The sequence below is a fragment of the Hyperoodon ampullatus genome (genome assembly GCF_949752795.1).
Source record: "Hyperoodon ampullatus genome assembly, chromosome: X".
NCBI classification, from domain to species: domain Eukaryota; kingdom Metazoa; phylum Chordata; class Mammalia; order Artiodactyla; family Ziphiidae; genus Hyperoodon; species Hyperoodon ampullatus.
Window position 1 is genome coordinate 44494962 of NC_136913.1, and position 18142 is coordinate 44513103.

The window sequence follows — 18142 nt, forward strand, 5'->3', positions numbered from 1 at the left end:
AGGCCATGGGAGGGTTGAGTAGAGGAGAGATGTGAACTGTCTTAGGACTTAACAGGATCCCTCTGGCTGCTGAGTGTAGAAAGGACTTTAGGAGTGAGGATGGAAGCAGAGGGATCAGTGAGAGGGAGGCTACTGCAATGGTCCAGGTGACAGATAATGGCGCTGGCAGTGGAGGGGGTGGGGGGAGGGTATAGTCGGGAAATATATCGAATGGAGAGCTGACAGGATTTGTTGAAGGATGAGAGTCTTGGGGCCAGACCGGGACACAGACAACACCCTAACTCTGTGGGCAGGAAGGAGTCCCTGGACTACTTAACAGCGTGAACTTTTAGGTGAGGAAAAAAAAGTTCTATCTTGTTTAAGCCCATATTATTTTGTGAGGTTTTCCCTGTTATTCGCAGCTAAACATACGGATTGGTTCCTGGCCCATAACCCCATCCTGGACACTGAGACCTGAGGAGGGGAGCCCGCCGGGGGAACTGCCTCCCTCCTAGGGATGCTGTGAGTCAGAACCTTGCATACGGTAGGTGTTCAGAAAATCCTCCCAGGATGGAGGGGGAATGTATGAATGGCCATGTTCAGTGGACACAAGCTACAATTCTGTTCCCACGGAAGGCGGGATCTCAAAGGAAGAGTGAAAGGGGAATGAAAGGAGTCCACTAGATGAGGAAGAATGAGCAGCACTCCTGGGAGAGGGAACAGTAGGAGCAGAGACCGGGGACAGAAAGAAGGGAGGTGAGGCCACTGTGGGGTGTGGAGCTTGAGTCCCGCAAGAAAGACAGGGCTTTGATTTGTGATTACGTTAGTCAATATCTGCCAACATGCCCGACCAACTCCTGGCTGCATAGTCACGCTCAGCGTTTTCTGAGCTGGAGTTAGAAAAAGCTAATCTTCCCCAAAAGCTCAATCTTTTATTTAGCCATTCATTCAACAATGGTGCCAAGTCCTGGAGAACACCGAGGGTGATAATCAGGGGCATTCTTGGCTGGTGGCACCGCTCAAGCAAAGGCTCGGAGCTGGGTTGGGCAGACCCACTAACTGCGACAGGAGAGTCCGTTTTGCTTTCTCAGATCTCACACTAGGATGCAGTCTAGGTCTTCAGGGGCTCTGGGCATTCATAGCCCTGGGGCAATAGGGAGTCACGGAGGGTTAAGGAGAAGGTAAATCCATCCATGAGAGGCATACTCTTTCTAAGGGCTGCCTGCACTCTACGGTTCAGAGGCCCGACCACTCTACAGATCAGACGGCCTACGACCCTTCCTCTCCTCTAGCCTCCTTATTGGCTGTTCATCCCCTCCTTCACACCAGCTACAACATCCCCGTTGGCTCTGCTCTTTCCCGTCCCACCTCCAGGTCTTTCTGTCCCGATACACTTTCTAGCTTCACCATTGGTTCATCCCGTTCTTGCACTGCCCCTTGAGGTCTCAACTGCCTTCACTCTGACTCCCCCATTGGCTATCTGCTACCTCTCTTCCTCGCTCTCGCCTTCATCACCCACCCCATTGACTCTTCCCCTCCAGTCCCGCCTCCGAGGCCACTCACATACCGCCTCTTGGTCACCTTTTGGTCTCTGTATTGGCTAGTTCCGCCCTGGCACCGCCCCTTGAAGGCGTCGTGCACACTCACAGGACTCTCCATTGGCTCGCTGCAGCCATTATCGTCATCCCTCCTCTCTACGTCACTGGTGCGCGGCTCCCCGTTGGCTGTTCGCTGTCTCTACCTTCCGTCCCACTACCTACGCAACCCACGGATCACCTAGTGTTCCGGCCTCTCCGTTCGCTCCCTGCTGCCCCCATCGCCTGTAGCCATTCCGTTTTCCCCGCCGCTCCCACGCCGCTCCCGCTCACACTTCCCCATTAGCTGTCCTACTTCTGCTCTCTTCATCCCGGACCCCGCACCCCCCCATTCACGCATCCCCATTGATCCCCGATCATCCCGCCTCCTACACCGCCCACTCTCAGGTATCCCCATTGGCTGCGTGCTCCCCCTGCACTCGCGTCACCGTCTACGTCACGCGTGCGCGGCTCCCCATTGGCTCTCCGCTATACCTGTCGTCTCGCCGCCTACGGCCCCCCCCCCGTGAGTCGTATCCCCCTCCCTCCGGCGCTGGCCTTCCCATTGGCTGCCCGCCCCTTCAGGCCCTGCCCCCGCCGGTCCCGCTGCCGGTGCCGTCGGTGCCGCCGCCGCCGGTGCCGCCGCCGATATGGCGCGCACGGCCCCTGTGGAGCCCCCGCTGCGGCATCCCGCGCCCCCCTCGCCGGCCGCGGGCGAGCCCCGCACCTCAGTCGAGGCAGCGGTGGCCCCGCGGAGGGTGCTGTTCGCCGACGAGGCCCTGGGGCTGCCGCTGGCGCAGCTGCGCCGCTACCGGCCGTGGGGCGGGCCCGGGGCGGGCAAGATGGCGGTGGCGGCCGGGCAAGATGGCGTCAGCGGCGGGGCTGACGAGGACGACGATGGCGAGGATGGGGATGAAGGGGAGGAGGAAGAGGAGGCTTGCCCCGAGCCCTCGCCGCTGTGCCCCGTTCCCGCTGGCGGGGGGTTTTACCTGGTGCCCACATTTTCGCTGCCGCCCGCGCCGGGCCGTCTGGAGCGCTTGGGGCGCGTCATGGTGGAGCTGGAGGCACTGCTGCCGCCTCCCGGAGCGGTCCCCGGGGGTGCCGGGGTGTGGGTGCCTGGGGGGCGCCCGCCGGTGCTGCGCGGGTTGGTCCGCGTGCTGAACCGCTCCTTTGAGAAGGCGGTGCACGTGCGGGCCTCACACGACGGCTGGGCTTCCTTCTGCGACCACCCAGCGCGCTACGTCCCGCGCAGCCCGCCGGGGGCAGGAGCGGGAGGACCAGGAGCAGGAGATCCCATCCTGGATCTGGGCCTTGGCTTGGGCCCTGGCCAGGCGCCCGCCTCCTCGCCCGACGACGGCGGCCGCACCGACCGCTTTGCCTTCCAGCTGCCCTTTGCTGAGGGTGCGGGCGATGGGGCGCGCCTGGACTTCGTGGTGCGCTATGAGACCCCCGAGGGCACTTTCTGGGCCAACAACCACGGCCGCAACTACACAGTCCTGCTCCGGATTGCACCCGCTCCCACACCCAGTGATGCCGAAGGGCTGCCCCAGCAGCAGCAGCTGCAGCAGCTGGAGCCACAGCCCGAGTGCCAGGGTCCCGTGGAGGCTGAGGCCAGGCAGCTGAAGAGCTGCATGAAGCCGGTGAGGCGCAGGTAATGTCTGCCAGCGCCACCTCCGCCAACGCAGGGCTGTGTTTAGGATGGAGGACAAGCATTCCGACCCCGGAGCCCCTGAGGCCTGCTCTCCAGCACAGGGAGGAGGGCGCATTCAGTCAGTCGGTCAAAGAGTAATGGAGACCAAACATGTGCTAGGCTGTGTTTTAATTACTGGGGTTTCATTCATTTATTGAATTGCACTGTAAAGCCCTGAATAAGACAGACATCTTACCTGCCCTCAAGGAGCATACAGGCTTTTATGAGAGACAGTTTGAAAAAACCAGCAGGTGGATAAGATACAGACGAATAAGTTTAGCTGCTGAGAGGAAAGTAAAATAGAGTAAGGGGACAGTTTGGGAGGGAGTAGCTGCTTTAGGTGGGGTGTTAGGGGAAGGCCTTTGAGAAAGTGAGTCCTGGATGCTGATAAGAGTTATGCACAGATATGGGGAGGGAGAGAGTTTGTAGAAAAGGGAACAAGGAGGACTTTCTGAGGAGGTACTGTGTAAACTGAGCCTTGAATGATAAAGAGGAATAGTTTTGCACACATAATGGGAGCAGAGGTGTTCTAGGGAGAGAGAACAGCAAGTGCAAAGGTCCTGAGGTGGGGCTGAATCTGGTGTGAACGAAGGGTAGTGTGCTGGAGCGGAGAGAACTGCAGTGATATGGTAGTGTGGACCAAGGTCCTTACCAGTGGGAGGCAGGGAATCTGATCCCCATTTGACGGAGCAGGAAGCCAGGGTTCTAGAGGGAGAAACTGGTTGAGGAAGTGATGGCTCTTGGCTTTTCCAGTTTGGCCATGTCTGACCTTGAAGCCTGTGCACTCTCTTTACTGTTTTGCTCTAATTTAGTCTGATATCTCCTGTGGAGTTGAGGGGCTGAGCCCCTGCTGTCACAGGAAGCAGTGGCTCTGGCAGAGGCAGAACCAGATGGGCCTGGACTGGAAGTTCTTTACCTTTGTTTTTGCTGTACCACCTGTGACCATTCAGGGCTTGGGAGAAGGAACCACTTAGCCCCAGAAGCCCCTGATACAAGATCCTCCTAGGTTTTCCCTATCAAGCCATGGGTTCTTCAAGAGTAGCAGCTAGGCCTGATTTTGGAGGCAATCACCTAAGTCTAACCTGGGATAAGTAGATTCTCCAAGCACATGTGGGAAATGCATACATTTCCCTGTTCTTGGGAGGACTGGAAATGGGAATGGGAAAATGCTGTTTGGACCTTGTATATGCTTGATCAGAAGCCTCTGGCTGCAGCAAGATGTTTGTGATCCTTGAAGGGCCTTAGGCTGTGAGTGGTTCAGAAAGGTCTAGCTTGGGGTTGGTGGGCAGATGTGCCTGGGTAAGTGAGCAAGCAGACAAGTACCTACTTACCAACCTGTGTTGGTAACAGTAACCTGAGACTATCTGAGCAGGGTAGGCAGCATGGCTTTCCTTACAGGCGTAAGAGTGTGGATTCTGACATCAGTGCCTGGGTTCAAATCCCAGTCCTGTCATCTGTTAGCCTTATGATCTTGGCCAGCTCATTTAACTGCACTGTGCCTCAGTACTCTCATCTGTAAAGCAGAGAGAATTATTGCAGCTACTTCACAGGAGATGACTGAGAGCACTCAGAACCAAGCCTGGCTCTTAGTAGTGCCATATAGGTGTCAGTATTAATGCTTAGGGAATCACAGATAGTTCCTTGGATTCCCCTCCCAAACTCTGCTCTGTCCATCACCAGCTGTGTAGCCTTGCCTCAGTTTCTTCATCTGCGAGCCTCTGTTTTCTCATCTGCTAAAGGGGAATGACAGTCAAGTTGTGTGCTTGGATTGGACGCAGCAAGCATGGGCAAGGTTAACTGAAGCATGGTGGTAGCTTTGAAAGATTAACAGTGGCCAACATTTACTGATCTCTGTGTTGACAGCTTCAAGTTTGTTCTCTCCTGAGTCCCGCTGTGCATGCTGTGTGGTGTAGGTGCTATGGTTATGCCCATTTAATAGAGGGGGAAACTGAGGTAGCTCAGAGAAGTGAGCCAGCTTGTTCAAGTACACTCAGCTAGTGAGTGATAGGACCAGCGAGGAGACGGTAGGGACGATTTTAAAAAACTACTGTTCCTCTTGAAGGCCTGATAGGTTTCAGGGCAAATTCTGCATTTCGCTCCAGGTGTTCCCATGTTCCTAGCATGTCTTGCTTTCCTTCTAGCTTTTTTTTTTCCTTTATTGATCTTCAATGTGAAGCTCAATAGATTTTTACATATGTATGCCCTTGTGAAACCATCACCCAGATCAAGATATCCAGCCATTCCAGTGCCCCTCGCCTTAATTTCTGTCACTTTCCCCGAGTCGTCATTCCAGCTGGCTGTCGTGGGAGCCTTGTCTGTAAGACGTGACAGTTTGGGTAACAGAGTTTGGTCATTTTAGAGTGCGAAAGGAAGGGAACAGAGAAATCAAAAGCTTGCAGGGCCAAGGTGGGTGGAGAGGGTGTTTTTCTTTTAAAATACATGGGTGGTTTTAAGGAGAAATTGAAGCAGCCCGTTCAGACAATTGTTTTGGTATCTGGCCCCAGGTCTGTGGTTCCTAACATGACTTGTGATATTATTTTAAGTGGGCAGATGGCTTTTTGATAGCTTCTTTATCTTGATCTCAGCTCTTGCAAAGGGGAGGTCGGTGCTCATTGCAAGATCAGCGATAAGATTTTCTTTGTAGGTCGGTGGCTTTCTTGGCGAGTACATTTCAACTTATTATTGTTTTAAAACCTGCGTGCTGCCGGTGACTTGGAGTGCTGTTGGAGAACAGCCGCTCCCTGCGACCCAGCCCTTGTGGGAGGTGGTAGAGGATCTTAGGGGATAACCTCAGCCTGCGGGAGCCCTGTTGTAGAGGGCTTCCCATTCAGGAGGTGTTGCCTGCAGGTCCACTGTGCACCAGCACAGCCACGTCACGTGGGGACACGGGAGAAGTCTGTGCTAGCCCTCGGGATACAGCTCAGAAACTGAAATGGCTGCATTCCTCGAGTTGCTGGCCCAGGCTTTTGATAACCCTTAGGCTTAGAGCTGATCCATCAACAAGCATTTATTGAGGGCCTACCATGTGCTGGGCACAGTGCTAGGTTCAAACAGGGCCAAAGGTGCAGACTGGCGCTAAGATGTCAACGGGCCGGTGGTGGAACCGGGTGGGAGGGGCAGGGATGGAGGAGGGTTTGTTGTACAAGACCTGGCAGAGACCCTGCGGAGTATTTGCGTGTACAGTCTCATCTAATCCTTTCAACATTCCCTGTGAGATAGATGGCTTCGATCCCTCTTTTCTGGATGAGCAAACTGAGGCTCCCAGAGTCCAAAATCCCAGGGCTGGTGTGGGGAGGAGAGCCCCTCCAGGTCTGCCTTGGCTTAACACCCTTGGGAGGTGTCCTATTCCTCTTAAAAATAAAGACCAAGAAAGCTGCAGCATGGCTTTTGAGCACCCCATGACCTCTCCCCCAGTCTGGCCTCCAGGGCAGCTAGTCTCACTTCATGCCATCCTCTGCCTTCTGAGCTTCTGTCACTGTGGTCTTTCCAAGGTGCTTTGCCCCTTCCTGCCTCAGGGCCTTTGTCCATGCTGTTTCCCTCATCAGGAATGTTGGTCCGGTGCCCAGTGCAGTGGGCAGTCTCATTTTGATCCTTCAGTTCTAAGAATGCTTCCTCCTGGAAGCCTGTCCATCACAACCACCTCAGGCCCGGGTCTTTTTATAGCAGCTGACCAGCCAAGCAGGCAAGCCCTGTTAGAGAATGTCATAGAGCAGAGGAGATGAGCATTGCCACAGATCCAGGGTCATTTTCCACCCTGCCTGGCAGTCCAACTGTTTTATTCTGATCCACTCTTGTCTCGTCCCTGAGGTGACTCTTTCAAATGTTCTTTACCTTCAGACTTCCTGCTTCAAAAAAACAAGTAGAAACCATAAGAATGGAACTCCCCGCAACTTGTAGCCCCCAAGCCTGCAAACTGATTGCCCTCCTTTGTGTTACAGGGGAGGAGGGGGGCCCTTTTCCTCCCTCAGGCCAGTCTCCCCATTTGTGCTCTGGGTTCCATTTTTCTGCCACTTGCTCCAAACCTGACATTATCAGTTACCCTTTCTCTCCTGGCAGCTTTTCACTGCCCTCCTCGCTTGAGCCTCTCTATTGGCCTTTATACATGCCAGTGTCTCTGCTGTCTTAGAAATCTGTCCTTTGACCCCACCTCTGTCCCCACTGCTCCTGGCCAGCACCCAATCACCCTTCTCCCCTTCACTGTCGACCCCCCTCTAAAGAGTTGCCTGCACTTGTCTTCTCCACTCACTTCTGCCCCCGCATCTGCCAGATTCCACAGGTGCGTTTTTGGTGTTCTTCTTGAAGTGGTTGGGCACTCCTATTTAAAACACTTTCTTCCCTTGCCTTGGGGCCACCCTCTGCTGCTTTTCCTCTGAACTCTCTGGTTCTTCTCTTTCTCCCTACTCTTTCCTTCAACCTCATACATACAAACTCAGTATCTCTACTTGGCTGATGTCCCAGAGATGCCTCAAAACTCCCCTTGTTCGAGATTGACTCCATCACCTCCTCCATAGAGTCCTCAGCAGCCCCTCACTCCCTGACCCCTCCATTGCTCATTTTCCTTCTAAGCATCTTAAGCCCTCCCTGACCCTGTAGTCTGGGCCAAGGCCCCTTGTTCTGGGGCATTCTTTCCTTTTCTGAAGGCCCTGACCTCAATTTGTAGTTAGACCTTCATTAGGGGATTATCGGATGACCCTCTCTGCCCTGCTAGACTGTAAGCTCCGTGAGGGGTAGGGACATGGTCTGCTTTTGTTCACCACTGTATTCCCACAGGGCCTGCCACGGTGCCTGGCACTTAACAGGTGCTCAATAAATGTTTGTTGAAAGAATGAGTGTGAGTATCTTTTTTTGATGTCTTCCTGCACGCCAAATTGTAAGCTTCCTAGTCGGGTTTGCTCACCATTGTGTCTCCAGAGTCTGTCCCTGGGCTGATGCACAGTAAGCCCTCAATGATTTTTAGGTGTACCTGTAGCCGAATGGATGGGGACCCAACTTGCTATCTGAGTTGGCAGTTGGGAAATCAGAACAATCAAAGTCGAAACAGGATGGGCCAGGGGTCATCTTAGTTGTCTGGAGTGAGGATTTTAGTGTGAAAGTGATCCTCTTTTATCCCACGGAAAACTGATAGGGCATCATGGTCGAGGATGTGGGCTTGAGGCCACGTGTTATGAAAGCAGCACAGCCAGAATCTGAGCTGGGTGCTCCTGCTCTGGTGCCCCACTTCTCAACTGCTGTGCCGGGCTGGGTGATGTGTCTTACCAGCTGGGCAATGCTGGGCAAGTTGCTTTCCTCTTCAGAGCCTCAGTTTCTCTCAGTGGGAATTTGGAGTGGAGTACTGTTTGTTAAGCACTTTAAAGGCGACTTTCAAATATTTCCTCAATCTGCCTAACAGCTCTCTGAGGTAAGTATTACTATTATACCCTCTTCACAGATGAGGAAACGGAGGCACAGAGAGGTTAAGTAACTTGCTCCAGGTCACACAGCTGGTAGGTGGCAGAGCTGGGGTTATTCAAAGCTACATGTCATGACCCTTTATTAAGATGTGAAATAAATTTACTGGATTCCAACAAACATTAAAAAAATAGCATAGAAAATAATGAGTGCATCACAACATGTAGTAAAGGTAAGTGTTGTCTCATTCAAAGAACAACTGGTTTTCAGAGATATGTATATATGGGTGTGTGCTGGGTTATGATGTAAAATGTATCTCTTACCGTGGGTCACGGCCAAATGAATGAAGTCATTGCTGTAGCAGAAGCTCATAGCACAACAAACTGCTCAGCTTCCTCCCTCCGCCCTACTGGATTGTCCGTAAGTCCCAGAACTGACACTGACACAGACTAGCTGGGGAAGACAGAGCAGTACCCCACATAACTTGGTGGCTTTCACAGCCTCCTTCAAAGCCTGTTGTTTTCAGAAAGCAGGTGGCTCAGGGTAACTGGGATTCCAAGTATCTCGGGCAGATTTCCGAAGCCACCTGTCCCCTCGGAGAGTCAGCGTTATCTTCAGGGTGACAGCATGGGAGCTGGGGTCTGCTGAGTTTCCCTTTGGGTTTCAGTGCATGACCCACTTTGGGCTGGCCAGGTTCTTTGAAAACACGAGTGTTGGGGGTGTTCTCAGAGGACTTGGGTGGTGGTGGCAGTGATGTGACTGCTCTGAAAGTCTGCTTTGCTCTTCTCCACAGAGGTTGTCAGCCCTCACTTGCTCACTCACTCTCTGACTGTGGCGATTGACTTTTTTGTTCTGTCTTGGCTGGCCTAGGCTGGGGCCCACAGCACCTCTTTCTGAAATCTCACCCTCTGGTCTCCCTGGGTGCCGTCTGAGGTCAGAGGCCATTGAGTCTCCTGATGGCAGGAAGACTTTTCACGCCCAGGAGACAGGCATGCAGGCCTGACACGGCCCATCCTAGACTACACGGTCTTGACTAGTTCTCGCGAGAGCACCCAGAGGATGAGTGCCCAAGATGCCCCCGGTGTGTGCTCCAGCTCGTGACTGCCCACTGCCCTTGAGGCAATACCACGTGGCGTGTGTGGGGTTGGTGCCAAAAGAGCAAGTTTCCTTCTCGAAAATTAGCAAGCATACGGGAGGTACAGTTTTGTTCTTAATCTCCCTCCCCATTTTTCTAAGAACCCCTCTTCTCTGTTACTGATTAGTGAGTCAGTATACATTTGTACTCCATTTCTTTCACTATCCTCCTTTTGATTAAAGTCATAGCTGCCTCCGAATATTTACTGTGAAAGACAGTTCAAGGATATTTAGTGTTCTTTTTTTTTTTTTTAAGCCCATAGTTTCACACACTGTCTTCAAAATGGAACCCTCTTTGGATGTTATCAGTGTGGTGTATAGTTAGTAGTTAGTGGGTGTAGGTACTGTTCCTTGAGCCTCAGTTTCTGCATTTGGGAACAGTTTCTGCAAAGGGAAGGGTGTTGCTTTGAAGGATAGATGTGAGGGTTTTCAAATGACTTGGTGTATCAATGAAAAGGGCCCACGGTGGAGGAGGTGAACAATAGATGCTGTGCCTCCTGCTTTCATCTCTCTGACTTTGGAAGTAGGGAGAGTGACCTGTGTACTTCTGCTGACTTCGTGGATTTGGGGATTGGCTGAATTACTTGACGTGATTTTTGGATGTTCCCCCTCTTCTCACCCTCCCCGGCTTTGGAAGAGATGTTCTGGGGGCTGAAGGATTTGTTTTGTATTTGTTTTTCTTCACTCTCTTTTTCCTTCAAATGGACCATGAAGTTCTTTTCCTGCTTGTTGGCTGCGTCCTGAGCTCCCCTCTCTTCTCTCTCATGTACATCTAGGACTCTGGAGTGGCTTTTAGAAGCCTGGTTGTCATGCACCTGCACTGGGCCAGATGGCAAGGGAAGGCTTGCCTAGCCCTGCCCTGGGAGGAGGGCTGCCTCTCTGTTTGTTTGCTGGTCTTGAGGATGCTTGCTTTAGAAGACCCTAGGAAGATGACATTTTCTCTAATGAAGGACTACACCAGCAAAAGAAGTCAGCAGAAATTGTGTTGGGCCACAAATCCAAAGACCTGGATTTTTGACCTACTAAGGGGAGTGGTGCAGAGCCATCCAAGCCAATTTGCTCCGAATCCCCCTTTCTCATCCATGACGTGCAGGAATTGATGGCCGGGCTCCTGCTCCAAGTAGGTGACAGCTCCCACGCAGTCACCTACTTCATGCCCTGTAGTCTTCTGACTCAAATACCTCTGGTGTGATGTGTGAGCCCTAGTCTGTGGAGAAAACCAGATGGTCCCTTCCGGATCTTCCAGACTCTAGATCTATGTACATGGTTCAAGCTTCCTCCCCAAGGGTGTTAATAAAAGCCAGTTCTTGCAGCCATTTCTGTGTCTGGTGGTCTCCTAGCCACATGTCCCCTGAAGGCAGGGAAACTGGGAATGAGAGTGTGGGCAAAAAGCAGATCAAAAGCAAAGCTTGAATGAAGGTGGAGGGAGGGATCTTGTCCAGTATTGCTGCCTCTTTCTATCTGCCCTGGAAAGGATTGGAGATGGGGCTGTGGTAAGACCCCAGCCTCCCTCATCCAAGAAGCAGCAGTTTGTTGGTTGAGAGCACAGACTTAGGAGCTGAATGACCTGGGTTTCCATCTTTGCTGCATGACCTTGAGCCAGTTACTTGGCTTCTGTTTCACCATCTGTAAGATGAGGATAATAAAACTGCCTACTTCAAAAGAGTAAAAGTACCTATCTCATAGGGTTCTCATGAGAATTAAATGAATATATGTGAAGCTATGCTACGAAGTACCATAGTAAGCACTATATTCAGGTCAGCTAGTGATATTCTGTTTTTGTAGGTAATTGTGAAGGTAACTGATTAAGTGTTTTCAAAAAAGTTGCAACCACTTCCAGAAATGTCAACATCATCCTGTTACTTCTGAGGAAGAAAAAAGGTTTGAGCTATTACCTCAGCTCTTCTCAGGTCTCCGCATGTGTTTTAGTTAATGGTTCCCTCATTTGCCTTAATTTGTAAGCAGTTGATACTCATTGGTGAGAATGAGAACAGCGATTTCTCCATGATCCTCATGCCCTCACCCCTGGCAGGGACTGGCTGAAATACCCTTGGTTTCCGCCACTCAGACCTTGGGGTCTGACTTGCCTGGCAAATGAGGAAAAAGACCAACAAATATCTATGCTTGATTCAGCCCCTGCTCTGTGCCAGGCCCTGGTGTCTGGCTTGACGTCCTCATTTCCCTCGACTGCCCTGTGCTTGGTGTACACATCCTGGCTCCCCTGTGCTCCGTTTTAAGGTGAGGAGGGTGAGGTTCAGGGAGTTTAAGTGCCCTGCCAGGCTGATATGGCGGTGGGTGGAGGGTTGGCGGAGGGACCTAGGCCTCTGTGATCTCGGGTTACTGCCTTTTCTGCTCACCTCCTTCCCATTCTCCAGTTGCTTCCTTCCTTCCCTTTGCTGTTTCCTGTGCCCCACAGTCCTCGCTTGCCCTTTCTTGGAAAAGATGGTTTCCTCCACAGCCAGAAGTATACTCTAAAGAAATGATCCAAAATGTTCATTAAGCTATGCCCAATGATGTCTGCCAAAGTCTGCTTTGTGGGAGCAAGATGAAGGAAACAACCTAGCTGCCTAGTAGGAAGGGAATGGCTATGTACATTAAGGTCAGCCCATGTGATAGGGGTAGTAAGCAGCCATTTCAAATGTTTACAAACGTATGTAATGCTGCTTCTTACTGTTAAATGGACAAAGCCAGCTGCAAAATTATGCCCGCAGAATCTAAACGATTCACAGAATGTGTGGAATGAAATTTTCCAAAATGGTAACGGTGGTTGCCTCTGGCTGATGTGTGACTTTTCTCCTGCTTCCTTACGCTTTCCTGTATTTCGTCAATTTTCTACAGTGAGTGTGTAGGACTTTATGACCAGAGGATAGAAAGAGGCAGCAGAAGAGAAAACAGCAGCTGTCAGGTGAGGGTGGGCCAGCAGAGAGGCTCAGAAGGTGCCGGTAGGTGGCAGAACCGGCCTTTCAGGGCATCAGATCCATGCATTCTCTCCTCCGCCCCACAGGCCTAACGAGGAGAAGCTGAGGATGAAGAGTGCAGACGATAATACCCCTGCTGTGGGTAAGCAATTGGCAGGCTGGGGACTTTTAGCTTATATTTACCATTTCTTTCTTCCTCCCCTTTTCTTTCTCCACAAATGAAGAGGCACCTTCTGCCTTAGACTGTCACAGAAAGCTTCAGAGGCAAATCTGCCAGTTGGCTAGAAGAGTATATTTTCTTAACCAAACCAGGCTTGTCTATACCCTTGCCTGGCCCCGACGCTGTCCTCTTCTTTCCAGCAGAGCGTCCTGATGTCCAGGAGTCAGTGGGTCCCTTGGTGGCCCCCACGCCTCTCCGTCCGTGGCCCCAGATGACACTTCAGGTAAGCAGGCCTGGAAGCCTCTGGATGGACAGCCCGACGGGAGGCTGGGTGGTAGGGCTGACTTACTCTGGGTCTCCCCTAGGTTGGGGGGTGGCCCCCCAAATCAGAACTTGGTGGCAGAAGGGTAGAATGCAGTTATTCGCCTGGGCTTATAGAAATGTCATTTATTAGTTTAGCAAATATTTATTGAGTGCTTGCTCTGTGCCAAGGACTGTTAGGGACACTGGTAATACAGTAATGACCCAAACACTGTCTCTTCATGGGGCTCACTTACATTTTAGTGGAGTGAGACATGATAAAACAAAATAGTAGTTAAAATATATGGTATTTTAGATGATGATGAGTGCTAAGGAAAAAAGAAATAAAGGGATAAGGAGAGAGAGAGAGAGAGAGAGAGAGAGAGAGAGAGTATGTGTGTGTGTGGGGGGGAGGTTGGGGGAGGGAAGACGTTTGCAACTTCAGATTGGGTGGCCAGGGAAGGCCGTGGTGGTCAGTGAGGTTTGAGAGAAGATCTGAAGAAAGTGGAATAGTGAGGCATGTGGATAACTAAGGTAAGGGAAGAACATCTCAGACAAGTGCAAAGTCCCCAAGGCGGGGCCGTGGCTAATATGTGTGAGGAACAGCGAGGAGAAGGCCATGCAGCAGAGCAGAGGGAGTGAGGGGGAGCGGCAGGAGGTGAGGTGGGAGAGGTGGAGGCACAGATCGCGTGGGGCCTCACGGGCCATGGAGAGAACTCTGGCTTTTACTCTGAATGACAGGGGAGCCGCAGGAGGGTCTTGAGCAGAGGAGGGCCATGATCTGACTTAGGATTTAACAGGCTTCCTCTGGCTGCTATGAGGAAAATAGACTGTAGGGTTGAGGGTGGAAGCTGGGGGACCCTGAGGAGGAGGCCATTGCAGTGGTCCAGGTGAGCGATGCTGGTGCTGGCAGGGAGATAGAGAGATTCTAGAGATGTGTGTGTGTGTGTGTGTGTTTTAACTTTTTATTACAAAGGTTTTCAAACATATAAAAGTAAAGAAACCGGGAATTCCCTGGCAGTCCAGTGGTTAAGACTCCACGCTTCCACTGTACAGGGCATGGGTTTGATCCCTGGTCGGGGAACTAAGATCCCACATGCCATGCGAGTGGCCAAAAAAAAAATAATAATAATAATAAATAATAAAAGTAAAGAAACTAGTATAATGAACCCACATATACTCATCACCCAGCTTCAACAAATTTCAACACGTCCATTCCTACATTCTTCTATACCCCACCCCCTCCTCTCACCTTCCCTATGGAATTATTTTGGAAAAAATCCAGACTTTATGTCATCCTTGAATACTTTGGTTTGTATTTCAGAAAATTAAGCACTCTTTAAAAAAAACCCCACAATGCCACATTTCCCCTCAGAAAATTAACAATAATTCCTTAGGATCATCAAATATTTGGCCAGTGTTCAAATTTCCTTGTCTCATAAGTGTTTTAGGGTCCAAACAAGGTCAATACATTGTATTTGGTTGATGGGTCTTTTTAGATTTTTAAATCTGTCTCACTTTTCTTGCAATTTGTTTGTTGAAGAAGCCTTGTTTGTCCTATAGAGTTTCCCACAGTCTGGATTTGGCTGATTGCATCCACGTGGAAACACATTTCTACTCCATTTTTATTAATTTATTCTATTTAATTAATTTCATCTAGTATTAAATTTATTAAACTATTACTTTTATTAAATATAACCTGTTATTATTAAATTAATTTAAATAAAATTGATTCTACTTAATTCTATTTCCATTTTATTTATTAGCTGGAATTCTTCTCTAAAGAAAAACTTTCTCACATCAACTATTTGGCTACCTTGAGCATATATGCCCTGAGGGTATATAGTTTGTATAGAAAAAGCTGGATAAATACTTAAAAACTTCCGTTTTATTTACCAGTTTTCAGAAGAAATGAACTTCTCCAAAGGTGACCAATTAAGGGATTTAAGTTTTGAGGTGGCATTAATAACTCAGGAATTTTAAACATATTTGATGAGTTTCAACCCATTGCACCTATTTATTTATTTTGACACTTAAATTGAATTGTCTCTGGCCCGTGGGAGCTTATTTTCATTGGCTCTAGAGTTCTTTTGATACATCTCCAACATTCTTTGAGCACTTTCTCACATTCTGGTATGTCAATATGTCCCAGCCTCATCTTGTACTTTCCCGGCCCTGAACCTAGAAATAGTCATTTATTTCAGAAGCCCTGATTCCTTTCAATGGAGAATGGTATTTAGGAACCAAGATCTGGGTGCTAGATGTGCTTGTTGCTACTAGATTGGTCATTGTTTCTAGGCCTTGTCAAAAGACAGAGCTAGGAAATAAATTTCTTTTAAAAGAGAAAATACATGAATTCATATGGATATTCTGGATATGTTTTGGAGGTCAACCAACAGTAGTTACTGATAGTCATTCACCAGATATTGGTGCCCACTGAATTCCTCAGCTTTATGATCTACAGGAAACCCCCTTTTATTCCACCTGATTTTGTTATTTTAACGTAGACATAGTCTTTGGAGTTAAGAAAATTATAGTTCTTTACGGAGTTTTCACTTGGAAACACCTGTGGGGCTGGATGTGGGCTTTCACCAGTTTTCACTGTCTCTGCTTGTCCCATCCCTTCCTCTTCTTCATTCCCTTCCCTTTCTCTCCCCTCCCTCCCCCCTCCCCCTATGGCTCCAGGTTTCTGAAGTTACAGTGGCTGGCAAACCCCCAGAGGAAGGTGATGTTCCCAGAAGCAGTCCACCTGTGGCTTTCACAGAGGTCCCCCAGGCACCGGCCATCAGGATTCCCCTCTCTTCCTCCCTCTGTGGCCTGGGTGGCTCTCCCAGGGACCAGGCCTCGGGGCCCGATGCAAGTGAGGGGGCAGCTGGGCCTTTCCTGGAACCCAGCCAGCGACAGGTGGAGGCCACGTGGGAAGTATCCAGAGAGAATGGAAGGGGCCGAAAGGACCCCATAGTGGGAGCTATCATGGATGAGCCCCCCGGGGGTCTGGAGGTCGTGAGTGGGTTGGAGGAGCTGCTTGGCGAGGACACCATTGACCAGGAGCTGGAGCAGCTCTACCTGTCCCACCTGAGCCGCCTGCGGGCTGCCGTGGCTGCTGGTGGGACAGGAGGTGGTGGGGAGGGCCCCACAGATGGGGGGGTATCTCCCAGCCATCCCCTGGGCATACTCACGGACCGCGACCTGATCTTGAAGTGGCCTGGCCCCGAGCGGGCCCTGAACAGTGCCCTGGCTGAGGAGATCACGCTGCACTATGCCAGGCTGGGGCGTGGTGTGGAGCTCATCAAGGACACCGAGGACCCTGATGAGGAGGGGGAGGGGGAAGAGGGGCTCTCCATCATACCCTCCAGCCCAGAAGGGGACACCCCCAAGGAATCGCCTCCGGAAATCCTCTCTGGGGCCCATCCTGTGGTAGCCACTATGGGAGATGTGTGGCTCCCGTGGGCAGAAGGCTCAGGATGTAACAGCCCTGTGGTTCTGAGTATGGAGGGTCAGTTCACTGGGGCTCCAGAGAAGGGGATGGGCAAGGACTCTGACTCTTTGCATTTGAATAGGGTGATAGCTGGGGTGACTGGGTCACTGGGGGGGACAGAAGTCCAGATGGAGTTTACCACTGAGTTGGCAGACAGATCGGTTTCTATATCCGGCAAGGAGCCAGCTGCTCCAGTCCTGCAGGGGCAAGATCTCCCCCTCCTTGGTTCCTTGGGGGCTGAAGTCTGTCCTTCCAGCCTGGCCAGGCCCCATGTGAGCTCCCAGGATGAAGAGGGTTCAGGCCCAAGCCTTGAGCCCCCAAAGAGGTCTCCTACCCTAGCAGCCCCTGCAGAGAGTGTGTGTGTATTGCCTCCCCAGCTCTGGGGGCCCTTGACCCAGACTCTGGGAGTCCTGGCTGGGCTGGTGGTGGTCCCTGTGGCTCTGAACAGTGGTATGTCCCTCCTGGTGCTTGCGCTGTGCCTCTCTCTGGCCTGGTTCTCGTAGGAGCTGCTTGTGAGATCAGCAATAACAGGCTTCCCCCTCTCTGGGGAGGGGCAGCCCCTCCCCCCAGAGGGTTCAGATGGGATGTGTGGCCTGTACAGTGAAGAGTCCTTTGCTTCTGAGAATGCTTGACTGGAGAGAGGCCTTCCTGTCCCTTAGCTCTCCAGTCAGCATGGGGCTCCCTGCGGTGATACCAGTGGAGAGAAACAGCATGGGTGGATGGTGTGAGTGAGAACTTTCAGAATGGAACTGGGCATGTCCTCCCTTCCCACCCCGCCCCCACCAAGCCTGTATTTATTTTTGTATAATTCTCTGGATGAGGGAGAGTGGTCATGAGCTGGTCTTGGGGCACAATTACCCAGAGATATATTTATTAACAGCCAACCTGTGCAACCTGCTGGAGCTTTATTTTTAATTTAATTTATATAGAGTACCTATTATTATATGCCACAATACAGCTCTATGAGAAACGATGTGTCTTGTTGTGCAATGTTCTCCTGTTTGGGTCTGAATGTGCAGGGTGGTCACGTTCTGTGGGAGGACCACGGTGGGGAGTGGGTAGGGGTGGGTGGGATGTGGTCATTGCCTGCTGCTGCTGCTTCAATATGTCCTTGAGGATCTGTGTCACCTCATCTTATGGTACTAATCCATGTGGTCTGGTGGTCTTTGGGGGGCAGGTCCTTTGGTCTTTTTCACATTCTGCCAGGGAGGGAGGAAGAATGGTGGCCACATGAGTGTTTGGTGTCACATGCATGACTGCATGACGTGGTCAGTTGTGGTTGAGGGGATATTTGTTGTGAATCAGCCACAAGGTTTTGAGGTTAGTGGAAAAAAACCCCCAAAACACAGCCTTTGACACTAGCAGGGAGAGCCCTCTGCCCTCAAGATTGAGGAGGCCTCAGAAAGGACACAGGACTTAATGTGCTGTGAAAAATTCATTTCAGAGTTGCTGTCCACAGACATTGCATTCTAACTCAAAACTGGAAACCCAGAAGCTTTGAAAGAAAGGATAGATGTATAT

The 18142-nt window shown here is 51.0% G+C and overlaps 1 protein-coding gene across 2 annotated transcripts; it reads left to right on the plus strand.

The window, feature by feature from the left end:
* Window positions 1-2203: 2203 nt before the first annotated feature.
* Window positions 2204-17124, plus strand: PPP1R3F (protein phosphatase 1 regulatory subunit 3F; the record flags this gene model as incomplete). Of its 2 annotated transcripts, none has more annotated exons than XM_079727175.1 (4): window positions 2204-3204; window positions 12770-12825; window positions 13044-13126; window positions 15829-17124. In XM_079727175.1, the coding sequence occupies 4 exons, from the start codon at window positions 2204-2206 to the stop codon at window positions 17122-17124; spliced, it is 2436 nt and encodes an 811-aa protein (XP_079583301.1). The 2 variants fall into 2 exon arrangements, with proteins under 2 accessions (XP_079583301.1, XP_079583302.1); XM_079727176.1 differs by having other exon boundaries at window positions 13047-13126.
* Window positions 17125-18142: the final 1018 nt, after the last annotated feature.